Genomic DNA, 20,413 nt, shown 5'->3' on the forward strand with positions numbered 1-20,413 from the left:
AGATAACTCTCGTTCCGACTCCACTCATCCAAAACACTCACAGGTACCAACTGGCACGGGGGAGGCAGGGTGCTGCCAGCCCCCTCCATGGGCGGCAGATGGAATTAATCTCTGTCTCTAAATGTGTTTCTTGCAGATGCTCATTTGAAACAAACCAGCGAAAACAAACATCATGTTGCAAAAACCTAACTTGCAAGAGAGCATAAACAACACTCTCTGTGGCAGATGATGAAAAATCATCAGGACTGTCTCTATGCATATGGACAGTAATAACATTTATATAATAAATGATACCCCAACACTGCTCCTCTTCAACTACGCTCAGTCCAGTGTGCTGCTTCCATGATATAGAACGTATCTGCCTTTCCCTGCTACCTGCAGAAAAAACATAATAAATGAATAGTTGCAGTATACAGCCTACAGTATACGCCAATTAGCCTAATGACGTAGGTAGCCCATCAGGCCTTATGATAACAGGGTTAAAGCATCCGATTGGTCGGGCCCCAACATTCCTTTGGAAATGTTGCCAAAAGATAAATGAAGAAGAGAAACAGTCAGGAAGAGAGACAGGCACGGAGAGAGACAATGAAAGGGAGATGTCCTTTATTGTAAGTCTGTTTGTGGATGATATCAGCGGCTGCATGTGACTGTCACTTTCAAAGAGCATCGCAGATGACAGGCTGTTGGCACTGTGACAATACCAGAATTACAAAGGAAAGAAAGAAAACTGGAAAAAGCTGTCCATGGGCTGCCAGGAAGCTTGGTGCTTATTAGGGTTTGGGGATTTTTGGGGAGATGTTTGTCTGAATGTGTGTGTATGAATACAATATGTGCATGTTAGTGTGTTCAGCCATGCATGTGCACACGTATGGGAAATCATGTGTGCCGGCCTTGATGCAGACATGTGTGCACACATACAAATGAGTAAAAGTAATGCATGAACATATGTGCGGTTGTAGTTGTCTGTGTGTGTATGTGCATGAACACATGACAAGAAGTCAGTTAGTGTGTCCCTGATGCGCCTGGGGCTCCTGAAACCCAGAGGCAGCCAGGGCCAGCTGGCAGCTCCTTGCTCCCAGGCAGGCTGCACATTGCTCGGGCTTTCTTTACGCCCGAAGCCCCCGAGCCCTGGAGCTGACATCTGGAGGTTATCAGTCTGACAAACGGCAGAACAATACAATAAGAGTGTGTGCTCATTTCTCCTTCTCTGTTCAGTGTGGCTCTAAAAACATTTGATTCAGGTCTTTTGATGTTATTTTTTTTATATCTTTAGTGCTGTAGTTCCCTTTGCTGGTTTGCTATGATAAAAAAAGAGATCACAGTGCTAGTCTTCAGTAAGGAGAATGTTCTCTCATGAGATCCTCTCTCAAAAACTAAAGGAGAGAAAAAAAACCATTTAAATCTAACTTTGTATATTAAAAAAGTATTGAACTTCTCATAGCTGATATTTCCCTGTAGAGACTTGCAGCTTCCCAGTGTAGATTGTCAACATTATCAGGCTATAATCACAAAGTGAAAGCACACATCAAAAGCGCAACCATCCAACCCTGCCGGTGCTGCTTTTCAACAACCATTGGACCCCAGGGTCCTACGTTTCTCCCTGATGCCAGCCGTATATGTAATCTACCTTGAACAGGTGAGGCTGGCTCTAGAGAGTGCGGTAAAAATGCAAATCAAATAAGCACTAAAACCCACTCCGGAAACCAGTCGACTCAAATACAGTGGTGCATAACTGATGTGCTCTAAGCTGGTGGAGAAGGCAAACCAACATGCCATGAAATCAGTATGAGTTGGAGAGCACTCAACGATGGGCCCTACCTGTGTGAGGCGCGATAGCCTGAGTACATAGACACAGCGGAAAGGGCTCTCAGGCCAAACATGCTCTATACTTCAAATGCTGTTATATTGTACACTGGAAAACACATGAGCTGGTTGATTATGGAGCACAATCCAAGTATGCTAATTGCCGCTGCTAAAACAGCAAAGTGAGAAACTACACCAGTTGTTAAAAGCAAATCAATGCACTCTCACTGGTACTATACAACAAAGCTAGCATAGCAAGATAAAAAAGCCATAGTATATTCTATGATGAAGCCAATTATTCAAAGTATACATGAACCAAGCATACAGTTTGTTACACTACAATACCTCTCTCCACACATTATCTGTCTCTACATAAAAAGAGCTGGTATTTGAGCTGTCTGTTTATTAGTGAGAAAAGAGGATCTCTTGAGCTGTTTATATCCTCTGTTGCCATGTTGATAACGCAGAGATCGGTTGTGGTTAGGTGATGCGGTTATGATAACCTCTTCTCTAAAATAGCTATTGACTTTCAGAACAAAGATATTGGCTCAGATATCTGCTTACCTCTGTGTCTGTTTGCCGAACTGGAAAAGGAATAATTTAATTCCAAGAAATCGTGTCATTGCATTAAACACACCACTCTATTGTTACCTGTCTCACTGCATTTACTACTTTATAATGCCATATATCAAAGGAGAACACCTATGGGAGCGTTTGGTTTTCTAACTCACTGCTGCTTTCAGTAATAACAGCTGCCAAGATATTTTGCACATTGGTCTCCAGCAGTGTTGTAATACTCAAGACCAGTCTTGGTCTAAAGACAACTTTTTGAAGGTCTGATCTGGTCTCGGTCTCGGATAACGAGGAATCTGGATTTTATGTCAAAACCAGTCAAGACCACAGCTGCAGGGATATCACTACATTGCCTTTGCATTGTCTAATTTTGTGTTTTATTACTATAACTGGATATAAAACGTCTTGCTTTAAATGCAACCAATAACTTGACTCATTCCCAATTTTAAATCTGTTACTGTTAATCCCGTCTTCACTTTTCATTGAGGTATATTTCTCAGACAAAGTCAGACACCTTGTCACTTGGGTCATAATGGTGTAATTATGTTTCTCTTTCACTTTTAGTGTTTTTTCTCTCAATCGTACAAACTGTCAAACTGAAGAAGCGAGACAGGGAAGGCAGCAGGGAACAGGAAGTCCAGATGGACTGAACAACATGACCTCGCCCACGGAGTCAGAGCCTTGTCTGCAGGGCTGTTCAACATTATAGCAGGTCACAGATTCAAACCGGAATCTGCTGCTCTATACGGACTGACCTTCTGCTTATTCCATGTCAAATGAAGGAAAAGCTGGCTTTCAATAAATGTTACATTCTGGAGGGTTCAAAATGAAATAAATAAATTAGTCAAATAGCTAAACTGTGATCACTTAGAAATGTCATCCTTCCCTCTCAAGTCATAAATAGTAGATGGGATTGAGGACAAAATGTTTAAAAGGGTGATTTATTTAGCCTTGTGGAGGTTGTCACTCAATGTTTCACTCACTCAAATGTTATGCAGTTTGAACACAGGTCCGTCACAAATGGTAGTACTGGAGTGTACAGTATGTCACAAGCAAAAAATGTAATTAAATCAACCACAAACCAGAGCGTATTTCTGGTTCCTCAAATCTCCTTCACTCATGCTCCTGTTTCACGTTATCCTGTAGCACAGACTGTATTATAATAATTACATTTTTTAATTAATAATCTTAATAATCTTAATGAAACAGGTATTCATTTTTATTTCTCCTTAGGCCATATCAGGAGATCGGAATTAAACTTGACTGCAGCACTAGCACGTATTTATATCCTCTGAGTGACAAGAACACATGTAAACACTGTTCTTGCAGAAATGCATTCTGTACATATAAAAGCTGGTTTTCAAATTTCCATGTGATTAGAGGAAACACATTTATTTCTTGTTCAATTATTGAATATTTCTCCAGCTCCATGATGTGGGGAACATAATTATACATGGAAACTACATCACCTGGCCCTCGCAGACTCCGGTAGAGTGGAACATTAGCTCAATCAATGTCAATTATTTCCCAGTCTCCATTATTGCACTGCCAGCAGTGGGCAGAATTTTAATCCCCACTCTCAAATTGCTTTAGCTACATGAGTCTCAGGCTTTTTGTCATGATTAGAAACATGACTGAACATTAAGCCCAATGGCATTCAACAAGTAGTGCAGGAAAAATGATAATGGGTTTGTCGTTCAACAAAGTGCAGCCCGGTGGTGTAAGTCAGTAACAGTGGCTTTACATTTGGCCCTGTGATGTTTTACAGTCTCTGCAAGCTAATAGAGCCTTGGCAGCAAATAGGGCCATGTCTCTTCTTGTCACAAACAAGTAGAGAGACAGCTTAGAGACAGCTGGAAACACAAAGATTGTGAACATTGTGTGTGCATGCAGGGTCAGAGAGATACAGAGTCTCAGAAAAGTGTTCTTACTGTAAATGTTAAAAGAAGGACTCTGAAAAACAGACGGCATTAATGGTTTTGATCAGTTCCTTTCTAGAAGCTAACAACCTAGGATTCAGCTCAATTCAATCCAAATGCAGTTTCAAATCATCTAATCGAATCCAAATCTTTTTTTGAATACTTTCATCAAATTTAATTAGGTTTAGCTTTCAACACTTGCAAGTAACTCAAGTTGAAAACATCTAAAACAAAAATCTGTAATAATCACCATTTGATGATTAGGCTGACTCAATTAGGCTATTGAGTTTCCAATATTGTATTTAATGTTAAAGTGCTAATATTGTGCTCATTTTCAGGTTCATAATTGTATTTAGAGGTTGTACCAGAATAGATTTTTGTGGTTTCGTTTTCAGAAAACACGTTATTTTTGTTGTACTGCACATTGCTGCAGCTCATCTTTTCACCCTGTGTGGTGAAATTTCTGTCTTAGCTACCGGGTGGGGCATTTTACTTCTGTTCCATCTTTGTTGGGAGTCGCGCATGCGCAGTAGCTAGGTAAGGACTACTAGCCAGTCAGAAGCAGAGTATGAGGGTGTACCACGCTAGCAGCTAGGCGAGCGTTATAACGTGTTACAAAGGGATGCACGTTCGTCACGGAAGTAAAGGCTGGACTACAACAAAGCTGTTTGGAGCAATTTGTGAACAGTGTTTTCTGTTCGAGATGGTAAGTCCCTTTGGGGGGGACTTCGGGCTTTTTCACTTTGTAAACCTAGAAACCTGCACAAGAAAAATACATATTACACAATAAAGGAAAGGGCAAAAGCCAAAAAGCATTATATGAGCACCTTAATTAAATGTATCTGATACATTGAAATACTTACCTACTTCTACAACTTATTTTTCTATAGCTTGCTCTGAATACTAGAGTTTCCAATTCAGAACTATTAAGTTTCCAAGGTTAAAATATTGATATGATATGCAGAACATTATCCTGAAAGACCCGGCCAGCTAGATCACTTCCAATCTGTCTTGCTCAATTACAAAAACACACAGTCTACTCTCAGTCATTGAGTGCTGTTACATAGTGATGTTACCGTCACAAACTATCTTTGACTGAGTGTAACCAGGCAACAGCAAAAGTTTTTTGAAAAAAAATTTGCTAATGAAAAAAAAGGTTTGTGAAGCAATTTGCAGCATCAATTGTGTTTATGCGTTCCTGAATGTGTTTTTCCTCATTACCTTTGTAAGGGCTAAAGGATGAGGATGTCCGGCCAGGGCTAGCTTAACGGTGGTCTCCCAGATGTGTGGATCATGGAGCCCTCGGGCCGTCACCATGAACTGCACAGGCTCTGACAGGTTGGCCAGGTCCTGCTCGGCATACACCGACCCATCGGACCTCACACTGAAGTTGGGGTCGCTGCTGACAAAGCCCACCTCTCTGCCGCGCTGGCAATCCTCAAACTTCACTGCAGAGACAGACATAAAGAGGAGAGGGGGTTATAGAATTAGAGAGCAGCACAGTGAGATTTACTGGGCGAGGTGTTCGCAAATCCCTTACACATCTGGCAGGTTAAAGATTAACCTGCATCCATCAAGACGTATCTTGAAATATCTCATCCCTTCCGCTGTCACTTTTGATTCCCCGCTTTGACGTCTCTGGCAAAACAAACTGCTTATCTGCTCCTGAACCGGAATACACAGGGGGCAACCTAATTCTTTTTCATATCATTCTTTTTCCAAACTAGACCGATAGCGATGTCAAAACAGCATTCCCTCATCTTCTCCAGGGAAAGCATGAAGAGAAGGTCTCAAGCACGGTAGGCTGACTGGACCGATTGTGCTCCATGCTTTGCTGCCAGGCACATGGAGCGCAGTCTTGAATGACATTTGAAGGGTTCTGCTCGACTAAGACCAAAGAAAGGGAGCGGTGAGGACTTTCATGTTGGCGTGCGCACACACGTACACACACACGCACACATGCAAACACACAAACCTCTGTTCTTGTTTCAAGAGTAATGTCTCATGTGTGTCTGCATGACCAATATAGAAGGATGGTTTGGGTATAGGGCGTGTTCGCAGTCTTTCCACTTCATATGAGTGAAGGGTCATAGAGAGAGACAGGCAGAGTGATGGTGTTGGGCAGTTGAGTGCATCAGTGCAGATTCTCCAGTGACAGGTGACAGGAGTCTGCCATTACATTACACAAAACACAGGAGAAAACAACAGTCTCAGAAACGAGTATTTGGAAAATCCTTTCTTCCAATATGTCAAATTTAATCAACACTCAATGCATAATTATCCCATGATGTACAACATGATGCAAGGGCGTGAATGCTGAGAATGACTCATTTGTTGTTTTCAACATGTCTATTATGTTAAAACACACACACACACACACACACATACACACACACACACACAAACACACACACACACACACACACACACACACACCGTGCGCCTCACTCTACCCCCAAGTTGAAATGCATGTGCTCGGATCTTATCTCACAAACTCTGGCTGCTGATAACAAGACAAATTGATTTCATAAATCACCCAGAGAATAGATCGCCTTTTATGAGCTATGGCAGCGTGATTTTTCAAAAATCCAACGTGAAAAAATCCGCACAGCAAGCTTTTTATCAAGCCATCTATTTAATTTATCGCCCAGCTTCCTGTCAAAAGCAGCTCCAAAACAACAGGCTAATAAAGCATGAGAACTCCTCGGCCACTACAGCTTAGCTTCACACAAACGAGGCTGCTTGTTTTGCTACGCTGGAGTAATTGCATGCGTAATGGGATGGATGGTAAACACAGTTTAGACAGTTTGTCCGCATCTGTTACCAAATGCAATCCATATTTTTTATTAAAAACATACAACCCATTAGAGAACAATGGTTATGTGAGTAATACGCTTTGTGTAAATTGATTGCCTTACTTTGGGGATCATTTATCAAGGCGGGAGGACAATATGACACAGACCTGGTTGAATTGTCCACAGATGAATTGTGATGGCAGGAATGTATTATGTAAATGACTTCAATTAGCATGAACTGAGCAGGCTAATTGTTGTCACTTAGAAAGGTCCCTTGTGGTGCAGCTGGAGAAGCGAGACTTAAGGACACGGCAAAGCGCTGCTTATGAATGCCTGCCTGTGAGTGAATACGTGTACGAGTGAATTCAAATGACAGGTAGTTTGAGAATATCTATCCTCAGGTGTTGCATATATTAATTTGGATGTTAATTCTACAATAAAACCAGCGGGGTGTCCGAGGGTGGGTCTGTTGCCTTGTGTGCTGTGGTCGTGCCAGTTGGCATGGGAACACACGTGTGGTCTGTGAGGTAATGCCATTGCGCTGCATTGTTAGAGGAATGTTTTTGATTTTCTGTTAGGGCACCGGGCCATTTCTCAGTTTACCATTCAGCCCCTACTGGTTACTAGCTGCGCAGGGCTGGGACCATGACCCTGGTTCTTAACACATCTACTTAGTGTGAAGATAGTCATAAATGCTTTGCTATTCATTAGAAAACCTGTTCACAAATATGTTCAGATCAGGTGGTGGAATCTGATCAACCACGGCGTTAAATGGAGATGAAAAAGACAACGCTAAGACGAGATCCTGATAAAGACACTATGCATGTGTGTGTGTGTGTGTCTGTGAGACTAAGAGAAAGAGAGAGAGAGAGAGATATGGTATGATAAAAGGAAAGGCAGGAGGGCCAAATACTGTAGCACACAAAAAAAACAGATGAAGGTAAATGAGAAACTATATCAAACGAAAACATAATTGGAACAATTTTCTCAGCCTTCTGAAAAAAACTCCTTAGTTTAAAGTTCCATTTCAAGACAAGAGCAAGCAAGCAAAGCAATGCAGATCATTCATTGCTGTCACATCATAATGGAAACAGAACCAGTGAGTGAAGACTAAAGCTGCTGATAACTAATCTGTGCTTATTTGTTATTGTTCTCTAGTGCATGACATTTGTTTTGCCACGTTACGCTTGGCAAACTACGGCCTCCCTTTATAAGAAAAATTGAACTTGAAATGAATAAACGAAAGCGAGGCTTCCAGCTGACGGCCCTGAAGGTCAGTAAACCCGCAGTCCATCAATTAAAAGACAAAACACATCCATAGTCCACTGTGTGTGGTTGTCAGTGGGCTTGAAAAGTCCTCAACATATTAATTTCAACAACTCGTTCAACATGTCTTAAAGGATCAAGAACATATCTAATAGGAGACATCATGATACCACATTTCAAGTCACTGGGTGGCCTTGTTTGCCCAGCATGCCTCTCTTTGTCAGGGCAACGCACTGTGTTTAATGAAGTTTGAACGAGTTTCTGAACATATTTCACCCAGCATGGATTAAAATGTGAATTGTTGTGATGAAAATTAATCTTTGCGTACGTGTGCGGGCCATTGACTGTATAATATTATCGTTGATTTGAAAATCTGCGATAAAGCAGGGGGTGTTTTAGGGTGTGGCTATGATGTGATTGCCAGTGAAAGTGTGTAACGTAACTTAGAGTGTAAGCAGCTCCTCCCTCACTCCTCACTCTCGTCTAAAAGCATCACATCTGCAACCAGGAGGGTTTCACAGCAGATCTCCACAAACCAATGGGTGACGTCACACATGCTCTGTCCATTAATATTATATAGTCTATGGTGCGGGCATGGCTAATGCACTCTATGGGAAGGCTGAAAGTGTTGCTTCAAACAGCCATCTCAGCAGTTCAGACTCAACAAACAGTGTAAACTGTATAAAATAAAGCACAACTTTGTGCCTTGCTGGTTATGGTTGTGGTTGTTTTATGTTAATTGCCTTATTTGTCTATGAGTGTATAAATGTGTGTCCCTGTGCTTTCCATTGGTTCAGGAGGAAAACATCAAGGGTATTAAACCACCAGCTCAAGTGTGTGTGTAAGTGTGTGTTTGCATTCAGTTCTTCTATTTTGTAGCCTAGATAAGTGCAAATGTGTGTGTTCGGCTGCATCTGTGTCCCTGTGTGAGCTTCTCTGGGTGTATTTTGTCAGTGTGTGCATGCTCCATGTGTGTGTGTGTGTGTGTGTGTGTGTGTGTGTGTGTGTGTGTGTGTGTGTGTCAGAGTGTGTTCTGTATATTTTAGTGTTTGGCAGGCTGCTGAGGCTGGTGTCATTCTGCTCGGCTGCTCTTCTCTGGGCTCGTACTGCAGTGAACATGCTGTCCAACGGAGCGGTTAGCGCAACAAAGACGCGGCTAAAACAGAGCAGGCAAGCAGCCGTGACTGGCGGCGACCACCAAGTTCTCCAAAAACACACACACACACACACACACACACACACACAAACACAGAGACACGTTTATGCTCTTTGTCTCTTCCTGCTTGTAGATCCACGACAATACCCTAGAGGAGGCCAAAGTCGCTCTTGTGTGGAAACAATACATGTGCATAATGTAGATGACAGGTAGTTACTCTGCACAGCCTGCTTTGTGCATCCATACAGAGCATGCCTCCCTCATCCATCTGTTTCCGCCTACACCATGTTCACCTGTCGACCATGCACGCCTCCTCTCTCCCATTCTCCCTGTTTCCTGTCACTGTCTCTTCCCTGTCTCCTCCACTTCCCTTTTCTCCAGTGTTACAGCTCTTTGTCCTTCTTACGTCTTACTGTCCCTATTTCCTCCCTGTTTAACCCCCCACCTGTCCTCCTCCATCTTTCTCTCCCTTCGATCGTATTTCCTGCAGACTGATGCACTTTCTCCCTGATGCAAACTAGGAGAGTCTCAACACCCTGGTGGGTAAGTTATTACCATTGTTAAAGTGAGATGAAGGCATTGCACAAAAAAACCTAAAAGAGGTGCAAAAAAAGACAACACAAAAAGGTCAAGATTTGCAGGCATTTATACACCTGTTAGCTGGTTTTAGAAAGGATTATTTGAATTTGCAGATTCATTTTTAAAAGACTAGATGGATCTTTTTATAGATCTGCTTTTATGTAAAAACCTTTATTACTGTCTTAGTGTCCCTTTTATGTTTTTTTTTGCTTTTATCCTGCATGTCTCACCTTGTATGTATTGCTTCTACTGCTCATTTGATCTGTTTTTAATAAGTTGTTTGTTTATTTGGGATTTGAAAGGTGTTTAAATAAAGATAAGCACATCAGCTACAACAGCTAAAAATAGACCTTAGATAGTAACACACTTCACATTAATGGGTTGATGTTGGACATGAAGTAGCCCTCTCTCTGTAGTTGGCACAGCGGTAAAGAGAAGTGAAAGTTAAAAGTCTCACTGTGGCATACTTGTTAGGGAGTCAGGTAACTAGGTCCAGACTGAGCATATGGCGCTGCTTTTGTTAAGGTGCTGTTTATCGCAGTTGTGGCACAATGCTAAGTAAACATTCCCTCTGGCACCCTACTGCTTTCCTCTAGCCAACGGGAAAATCAACGCCACCCACACAATTTGCAAATAACAGTATTTTTGCCAGGCTGAGGCTTTGATAGACGGCAGCATGGAGCCCGCTGACGAGTAAAAGAACAGGGCTAAAATACAGAACATGCTGTATGCAAGGAGCTGTGAAGTGTCTCAGTGTATTATACGGCTTTGTTCTGCGCCTTTGGTCAATTACTGAATTGTTAAATCTGTTATTTCTGAATAGCAGACCACTGCTAAGGACGCAGTTTTGGTCATGGACTCTAGAGGACCATTTAAAATCAACAACATCTCTGTTATCTTAATATTGTAGTTAAATTATTTCTTTCTTTAGTAAGTAGTTGCGTAATAGGCAGGATAATGCCAAAAAAGCAGGTCATTATAGCAAATTCTGTCATGTGGAAAGGGGGAATGTCGGACCCAAATGCAGAGACGGCAGACACATAAGCTCAAGGATTTCTATTCATAAAAAAATCACAACAAACAAAGGAGCCCTGGATACCGCATGCTAAAGGGTAGAGAACACAACTACCCACAGGCTAAATACAAATGGGAACAGGCAGAATCCCAGAAAGGGAACACGCAGAATCCAAAAAAACAGGAACAGGCAAAGACAAGTGAAAAGCCAAATCCACTAAATAACAATCATGTAATAATCTGAACATGACAAAAACGACACAGAGACTAAATACACAGGGTAACGAGGTAAAACAAGGAAGAGGTGACACAAAGGATGGAAACAGGTGAAAGACAGCAGACAATTACAAAGGGCGGAAAAACCATAAAGACAGGAAGTAAAACAAGACAAGACAAGACAGAAAAACAGACTATCAAAATAAAACAGGAAACAAACACACACACAACCATAACAAATTCAACCCCTTCCAGGTTGATTCAAGACCATCCCGTATCACCGTGTTGAGGTTTAATTCCTAGTAATGCTATGACCGGCTTGCTCTAGTGTAGTTAGAAGTTTGTATGCATGTTGCAAGTCATTTGATACGTCATGGTTATTTGCCCATGTTTTTTGTTTTATATTTTCTGATTTATTAAAAAAGAAAAGTCTTATTTCCCCAGTATTAGAAATTCAAACTGAACAATTAATGGAAGGCTAGGATGCTCAAGCATTTAGTTTTTAAATAGTTTGATAAGCAGTGTCACTCACAATAAGCTGAATTATTATTTTAATGATAAACTAAAAAAAATGTGGCTCTGTGAAAGAAATCAAAACAAAACTTACTTTCCAAACTAAGAGATAAGGTCCTTGACTTCAACATGAGAACCCACTGCTCATATTTGTAGAGTAGCAATGAACTTAAAAAAGTCTGAGTGCTGTAAAACATTCTGTGCTTTACGCAACATGTCAGCTTTTTAGGACCGAAGAGAAACCGCCTTTTCAGCTTGACTGCCAAGCATTTTTAAATGTTCTCTTTGGGGAACTCAAATGTTTTAAAACTAAAATGACCCACAAAAGTGCATGTGATCCTCCAGTACCTGAACATGAAGAAAGACTAAACATACAAGGCTTTCACCTGAAAGCTACTATAGAGACATTTGAGTCTGAGGATAATCTTTCCACCTACGAGAGGCAAAAGAAATGAGAAAATGTTACACCTTTCAGTGGGCGGTGAATTAACTGCAGTGGAGCTGGCGTGATTGGCAAGTAAAGATGTCACTTCTATTTTCTGACATTGTGATTTATCATGCAGTCCATCCACAATGCTATAGAAATCCAGCCTACTGTGCCCCCACAGGAATGCTTATAACTAACTCAATTTACGTGCTGCTGTTTTTAAAACACTGCAGGTACAATGTGACTTTTGTGAAAGACTTCTTTTTTTGCCGCAGTTGGAAATAAATTTCTCTGCCTCTGCAGTTCCCTGTTTTAACAAAAGCCCACACAGTTCTCTCTGACAGCTCGCTCTCACAAAAGGAAACCACTGTGAGTCGTGTCTGTGTGTGTGTGTGTGTGTGTGTGTTTGAGTGTGTGTGTGTGTGTGTGTGTGTGCATGCGTGTGTTGCTATCTGCGCAGCTGTCTGTGCTTATGCGTGCAAGGGACCCAGAGTGAAAGAAATAAAGAGACGGAGAGGGAGAGGAGAGAGACATTGGAGTGGGAGTGTGTGACACCAGCTCTTTGCATATACGATTATTAAGCTGACGCTTAAATGGGTATGGGTGTCATCGACTCCCTGCATTCTCAGTTGTGTGTGTGTGTGTGTGTGTGTGTGTTGTGTGCGCGCGCGTGTGTGTGTGTGTGTGTGTGTGTGTGTGTGTGTGCGCGCAACCCGGTCTCAAGCCAGTTCGTAAAATGGTCACGTTATTTTGATTTATTGATTTGTGTACATGTCACAATTTTCCCGGGTGAAAGTCCTGTGTTGTTTGACCCATCCACCGTCCCGACCAACCACCCTGCGTGGATTTTTGCTGTCAACCTGCAGTTGTGAGTGTCAGTGTTCAGAATGTTTTATTTTTTTAACACCACGCGCTTTATGTATATGGTCAACATCCGCCCACCACCCCCAACCCATCACATCTTTTGTTTTCCTTCCATCACCTTGTTTGGCAGGTATGGGGAACAGCTGTAAAAAAACAAGAATATAAAAAGGCCCTTCAAGCCTGTCCTGATACACAGATAGTCTTTACACTGCAGATCTGTCGGTAATGTATCCATACACATTCAAGATGTTGTGTGGGCCACATGCTCCGTGGCATTTTTTTAAAGGTTGTCACAGTATTTCATGTATTATAAAGATTTCCTAAACAATATTTGGTTTTCTCTGCACACCACCTCACATCATCTCATTTTACAGTAAAGCTTTGCTCCACGTTATAGCTGGAATCTCAGTGTTTGTTGCTACAATGCTGCTGTATTCGCCATCCTGTGAGCAATTGGGTTTTTTGCTCATCCCTCTTATCTCTGCATTAGCCTCCTCTCATGGGCATGGGCATGAGGAGGCTTAAGGAATGAGTAAGGGGAAAGAGGCAAGATAAAGAGGGAGAGCTGGAGCAAAGCAGAGCGGATGCAATTAAAAGACTGGGTCACAGATCGCAGTGCCAGGCGTCATTGTGATTAATACACCACTATTCAGCCCAGGAGCTTTTCTCCTCTCAGTGTGGATGTTCGTGTGTAGTGTGTATGTGGAGTTTTGTTTGGGAATCTGATATCTTCCAAGTATAGCGCAGCTAGAGGGCACCAGTGTGTCTCAATACCTGCAACCCTCAGGTGCGCCATTAACTAAGGTCAGGAGTCCTGGTGACCTAGAAATGATCTGTCCCTGTCTGATCTATTACTACTAGCCTGATGTTGTCTTACTCAGTTTTTTCTAAAATCAGAAAATGAGTCTGATACTGCTCCACTGGGCTGTGATTATGGGGCGTGCTACAACCAAACCAGGAAAGAAAATGCCTCTGCACTCAATTGGATAGACCTACAACCAATCAGAGCAACGGAAGTCAACTCAACTGTCAACAGAACTCAACACCATCGAGACGAGACGATGTATCATCTCCATAGCAACCATTTGCATTTTGGTCCTAACTTCCGACTTTTAGACTTGTTTGTAGCTGGATATACAATTTGTTTTGTGTAAATATGAATTTGGATAATGTTAGTGATAGTGAGATGCTTGTTGCATTTCTAGTGATAAATCACCAAAAACACGTTTTATTTCTCCGATTCACGGCTTTGTTCTAACGCCGCTGGGGTTGGGAGCTCCCTCTCTTCAGTCATTCTCTATCTCTCTCCTCCTTATATCATTACCGTGCTTTCAGGCGGTCGTTGAGGCTCCGTCTAAAACTCTACCATTTCTACCAGCTGTTTGTAACAAAATTAAAATGGATTATTGTAGCTGTCAATGTCTTCTATAACAGACGCAATGGCGAAATCTACACACAAAAACATCCAAATTAAGAAACTTTTTTTATAATCTGCCTATTACAACAAGTGACAGCATAAGAGTAAGGGATATTTTCAAATGACCAAACACTGGCTTTAAAACTTTTAAAGAAGAATAATTCATAACTAGACTTCAAATACGGCAAACAAATGTTGTTAAACTTCACAGGTTCATATTTTGGTGAACTTTAACAAACACCCACTATCCATACTTGTATTTTTGCATGCTGTTTGGCTGACCATCTCATCAGCAGCTTCCCACTAATTTCAGACCATGCCAAGTCAGTGAAATCTGGCTCCCAATCAATCCGCCGTCTGTAGAAAACTGGCATCAAGGCAGGAAACAAGCCTTGACAATTCCCCCAACTGAGCTGGTGGCCCCAGCCACAGCCTTATGATAATGAGAAATATTCCTGTTTTCAAACACAGCAAGCCGCACAAACATATCAACCAATTCTTTGTTTTATTTCTTTCATCTGGCTCCCACTCACCAGACCATGCCTTCAAGGCTTCCCCTTTGATTTTGCGTGAGCAGAGAAGGAGCTACGTTTTATCATAGCAATATCTCTTTTAAGGAGGTGAAGTGAAGAAACTGCCTCAAGGCTATACAGTGTCTGTTATCTCCCAGTACAATGTAATAATTTCACATAGTCCAAAGCAAGTGGTAGACCTCAGCTGGGCCACAGTCACAAAGCGGGGAATGTGAGCAAACTAGGGGCAAGGATCAGGGGACACAGGGGACTTGGATCCGTGACTTTTACTCAACCGTGTAATGACTGTAATAAAAACCTTTAATTCTCAAGTAAGACTTTTTTTCAGTGTGAATAACATTTCCCCTACTGCACCCATTGCAAAATGTAGAGAAGAAATTTCAGGTTTAAGATAATGTTACACTTTTATCTTATAAACCGAGTAAATAAGTCCGGTTACAGTACATAAGGCAGTACCTAGTCTGTGTCCAGTGTTTATGACTGCAGCATCCTTTCAGCTGGTTATTTTTAGCTGGTCTTGATTACCCTGGAGACTGGCCTTAATAACTTAACTAAAAACAGGCTTCCTCCCATCCGCAGAGAAACCAAAGACTCACTCACAAGGTAATCAGTTTTTAAATCAGTTTTTATTTTCTCCCCCTTTTCCTTTTACGTTTGCTTATTTTCTCTCTCACCCTTTTACTCTACATCACCCACTCACCGCGCACACCTGCATCCCTTTATTCTCTCAGCTCTTTTTATTCTTCTCTACGTCTTTTTCCTCTTCTTGTGTTATTTGCATAAAAGTGTCTGCATCCATCCCTGGTGATTGTTTAGCTGCTGTGTTCAGCATCTTGATGTGATTCCCTACAATTGGCCTAATTAGCATTACAAATATACATTTAGCAAGAAACAGAAATATTTGTTATGCCTGACAGACTAATTTAAGGGAATGGAGGCCAGAGGAAAAGGCAAGACTAAGTGATAAAAGGTGTATCACTGCGTCTTAGTAATGAGGTGTTTCATCCAGGTTTGCTGAAACTACACTCTCACTACATTTATGTAAACCAGTGAATGGCATGTTTGCTATAGCTGAGTAAAAACAGCACTGAGCGGCTGACAACTTATTGGATGATCAATCGTGATAAAAGCTGTAATCACAACAAGAAACAGTCCTCTTATCTTCTCTCACTCCCTCTCTGCAGCCCAGATCATGACTTCTAAAGCCAATGATTAGACTTAAGACAGATCTCCTTCATTATCCATTGCTCTCATCCATTTCTCTCTAATCCTGTCTCTACTCCGAAGACCCCTGGGGCTAGCGATAGGCCAGGGCCAGCCATTAGTCTCAAGGCTCTGAGACCAGGGACAAAACCCAGCCATATTTTCTCTAGGAGGAGATCAAGCCCATATCAGAGGTCAGATACATTGACTCCTTTCACATACCCGTAATTGCACACTGATTTCTGCCATCTGAAGCTGCAAAGGTCATTCTACTAATCAATCAGCCAAGCAAGTGATGAAAGTAATTGGTCTCATTATTGTCAACTAGCACACAAAAGTGGGTTTAGGTTGGTTTTCTCAAGAGACGCTCATCTGAAGTGCACAGCTACATGGACTATAGGGACAAATTGTTGTGAGCCGGGTACTGATGTTGTCATTTCGAAGACAATTACTTCTTAAACTAGCAGCTTGAGCCATAAGGTGCGGTGTGAAAGTCAAAACAGGAATCAATGCATACTACTTCAGGTCTGAACAGGAAACATTTACATTGAGTGTCAAGCCCACTGAAGTAGAGTTAGAAGAACAATGTTTGTGTAAAATACTTCAATGAAATGGATGCTGAAAAAATGATGTAGAAAAAAAGTAAACCTTATATCAATAAGTAAAGAATCTACATTGTTCAAGCTGCATTATTGATTAAACTAGCTCATATAAAGTAGAATTAGTGACTGTAACAGTTGTTAATTTACACATTGAGCAGACACAGAGCAACACTAGCATCCAGTTCCTGGCCACTCTTAATTTAACACTGTTTTAGTCTTCATCAACGCCTGAGGAAAATATTGTATCAGGCAATTAAGCTGCTAAATGCTCCATTATGTTCACCAGCTGACACACAATGACAGTTTGAGATAGGCATACATACTTGAATAAAGAAATAAAAAAGAGCCTTTCAGAGTGCAGCCCTCTCTTAAAAGCAACAAACCTGAGTTTCTTTCAGCAGCTATTTGCTTTGAAGTCACTCTGTCCTATTCCAGAAAATCAATTAAAAACATGACTAATACATTTGCACCGAACATTTTCCACTTTTCCTCTTTAGAGTGTTTGATGTCCCCTGCTGCCTAACACTGCGTAATGCTGAGATCACAGAGATAGTGACGGGAGGATTTCAACAAGGACCCTTTCACACTTATTCGCTGATTCAAGTGAAGCTCCAACCTAAAATGAAATGAAATCAGTGGACTCCTACTGTGCTGTTATTCATACAACACTCGACAGAGAAATCCAGCACAGCTCAAAAGCCTCATCAGACAAATGGTACAATATTATGCCCTGTTAATGTCCTATTTTTTATTTCAGGCCTGCAAAGATGTTTTCCTATCGGGGTGACTTGTAAATAATCAAATACCTGTCTTTCTTCATCCACCACTTTGCCCCTCCTAACATTTTCATTTATGAGTCGCCTAGTGACAGTTATCAGAGAGATCTGCCAGTGGTCCCTAATACGAGCATACTGCTGTCCCTTAAGTGGCCAGTACTAAGACTCATTGTCTGCTATAAATGTAGGAAGCACAATAGGATAGGCAGAATCTCTCTGCTCAACTATCTACAGGGAGGGATGGGAGGTCGGTCTCGCCGGGCCATGGCGCCAAAACCATTATTCTTATCACTGCAGGACAACTCGCCGCAGGGCACAAAAAACCCTTCTGAAAGGTCAAATGAGTGTGTATCTTAGTGTGTGCGTGTATTTACCCCCTCCTCGCCTCTCTCACACCACACATTTCTGTATTTCTCATTAACTGATAATGCATCACTCATGACCTTGTGATAAAAATACATTATCTGGAGACAAGTCATTAATCTTTAAAGAATCCGGCTGTTTAGGTTATCAGGTGAGAATGGGTATATGTTTTATCGCACAAGTAATGGAAATAGGCTTAATTGCCCTTCTTAAGCGAGTCTCTATATGTAGAGGAAGTGGTTTGTGTGTTGTCTTTGGGAGCAAAGTTGATTCCGTGACGTTTAGCTGTCATCGAGCAATGTGGTTTAGCATTGGTCAGTATGTGTACACTTGACTGTTTTCACCGCTCAACATTTGTATGTTCGGTGCACTTGAAAATTGTGCAGTGTGAACACTAACCAAAATAACTATACTGAAACTTCATCCCCAAATCGCAGTTTACCAAACTTTTGGGGTGAAAGGCATTTAGACTGCTGCAGTGCAGTGGTGTGATGCAGTTTTATGATTAATAGGGTTTGGTAGTAAAACTGGATTTACTTGACTTACATATTAACAGTACAGCGTGTTTGGATTTAAAGTTCAGTGTCAGATTTCCCCCATTGAAAGCAAAGGCATAGCATAGACAAACACATTGTTTGTCAAGGGTCTGCATTCATGCCTTATTCACACTGTTTTCCCACAGTTACTGACTTAAAATTACTTAATTGACTTTGTAATATAAACTATACCAGAGATACATCCCGGTAACTAGTATCACACTGTCTCATAAGGGAATAACAGACTACTTATTGTACTTTTTGAGAGCTCGCCATAGTTACACCCTACCGTAAATCCAATAAATCCAGTCATCACCATTTTGTTGCTTTAAGACCTATTGACGACCACTTTCCCTGTGTTAAAGGAACCCCTCAATGTAACTTCACCCCCAGTGTATGGGCTTTATCTTTTACCTACTACAAGCAAGAGTGTTGTTATAAACAACAAGAACCAACTCTGAAGATAAACTGTCAGCCCCACAAGACAGTACCCATCTTTGGACATCTCAATTTGAACAAAAAAGACATTTAAGCTTCATCCAAACTTGGCAGGCAAAGCAGAACCAGATAACAGAAGAGGGCAGATTTTGGAAAAAAAAGGAAGGAAGGCTCTGTAACAAGTGAAAATTGTTTATTGTATTCTCCAAAACAAAAAAGTATTTTTTAATCATATAAACCATAACACCCAAACTGACAACTGTGGGTGTTGGTGGTTTAATTTCCCTACTAGATATATTTATGTGTGTGTGTTGTGTGTGTGTGTGTGTGTGTGTGTGTGTGTGACACTAAAAAAGACAGCGAGAGAAGTTTGTATTAAGTAAAATATGTTGACTCATTCTTGGTATCATTTTTCATGAATTAAATATAGCCTATAATCACACAGACCCATTATCACTCCCACAACAAACAATTAAAAATCACTATCCATTCTGTCGATATGGCAACCAAAAGCTGATGTCTGGTTGCCAGCCTGGCAAGCTGCTTCTAAAATTGACTCTGGGGCCCTGGAGAGGTTTTTCTAAATTTTGTTTTCACTCGAGGCAAAGCTTGAGAATCTAAGACCCAACCAGAAATAGCTGTACCAAGCACAGAACACAAAAGCACACCAAGGGTCTGTCTCCCAAAGCACAATTATTAAATTAGCAGTTTAACAGGACTGAATAAAAGGCGGAGTAGCTATTTTACTTCAGTCTTTGGTGAGGTTTCGTGGTTCTTGGTTCTACTCTATTCAACTAACATGATTATTCTGCTTCTAGAGACAGGCCCCAACTGGATGAAAAAAGAAAAAACACTTTGACTATGTGTGCAGAATGAAAATCAGGCTTAAAAACAAAGATTCAATGCAAACGGTTCTAAAAGCAACAATGTTGACTAAACAGATGTACAGTATGTGAAAGCTGTGGCATGTGTGTGCAATGCACAAGTGAATCTATAGCAAATACACCAATGCTGGCATCCGCACAAAAATGTCAGTCTTGAAACACAGTTCTTCACTCTCCAATAAAGTTCTCAGTACTTTGCAGGAAGTTTACCCACTTTACCATAGTCACCTGGGTGAACATGTAATCACCTGCTCCGTTGTTGTCTCATTTACTTAGTGTTTAGACTATTTAGAAACACATTTCACATGCTCACACACCTTTAGGGCAAAAAAGAATATCGCACTAATAAAATAAAAAAAATTAAAAACAGACAATAAACTGGAGTGTGAAAAGTATATTTAAACCTGCAAATCCCCATGTAAACAAAGTCTGTGATGGAAGAGTCAGCTGTGCTGCGATAATAGCTTCAGGCTTCACGCCAAATGAATTGCTAAGCTTTATTTTCATGGCAAATCCATGGCTGAGTTTGACTTTTT

General features: G+C 41.2%; 1 protein-coding gene across 1 annotated transcript in view; it reads right to left on the reverse strand.

Annotated features, from left to right (window-relative positions):
• The window catches only part of LOC116687850 (cadherin-4-like), a 211,308-nt gene that overhangs the window by 73,458 nt on the left and 117,437 nt on the right, over positions 1–20,413 (reverse strand). The window contains 1 exon segment of the mRNA XM_032513525.1: positions 5,517–5,743. Coding sequence (XP_032369416.1) covers positions 5,517–5,743 — 227 coding nt within the window.

This window comes from Etheostoma spectabile, chromosome 4, assembly GCF_008692095.1.
Source record: "Etheostoma spectabile isolate EspeVRDwgs_2016 chromosome 4, UIUC_Espe_1.0, whole genome shotgun sequence".
Lineage (NCBI taxonomy): Eukaryota > Metazoa > Chordata > Actinopteri > Perciformes > Percidae > Etheostoma > Etheostoma spectabile.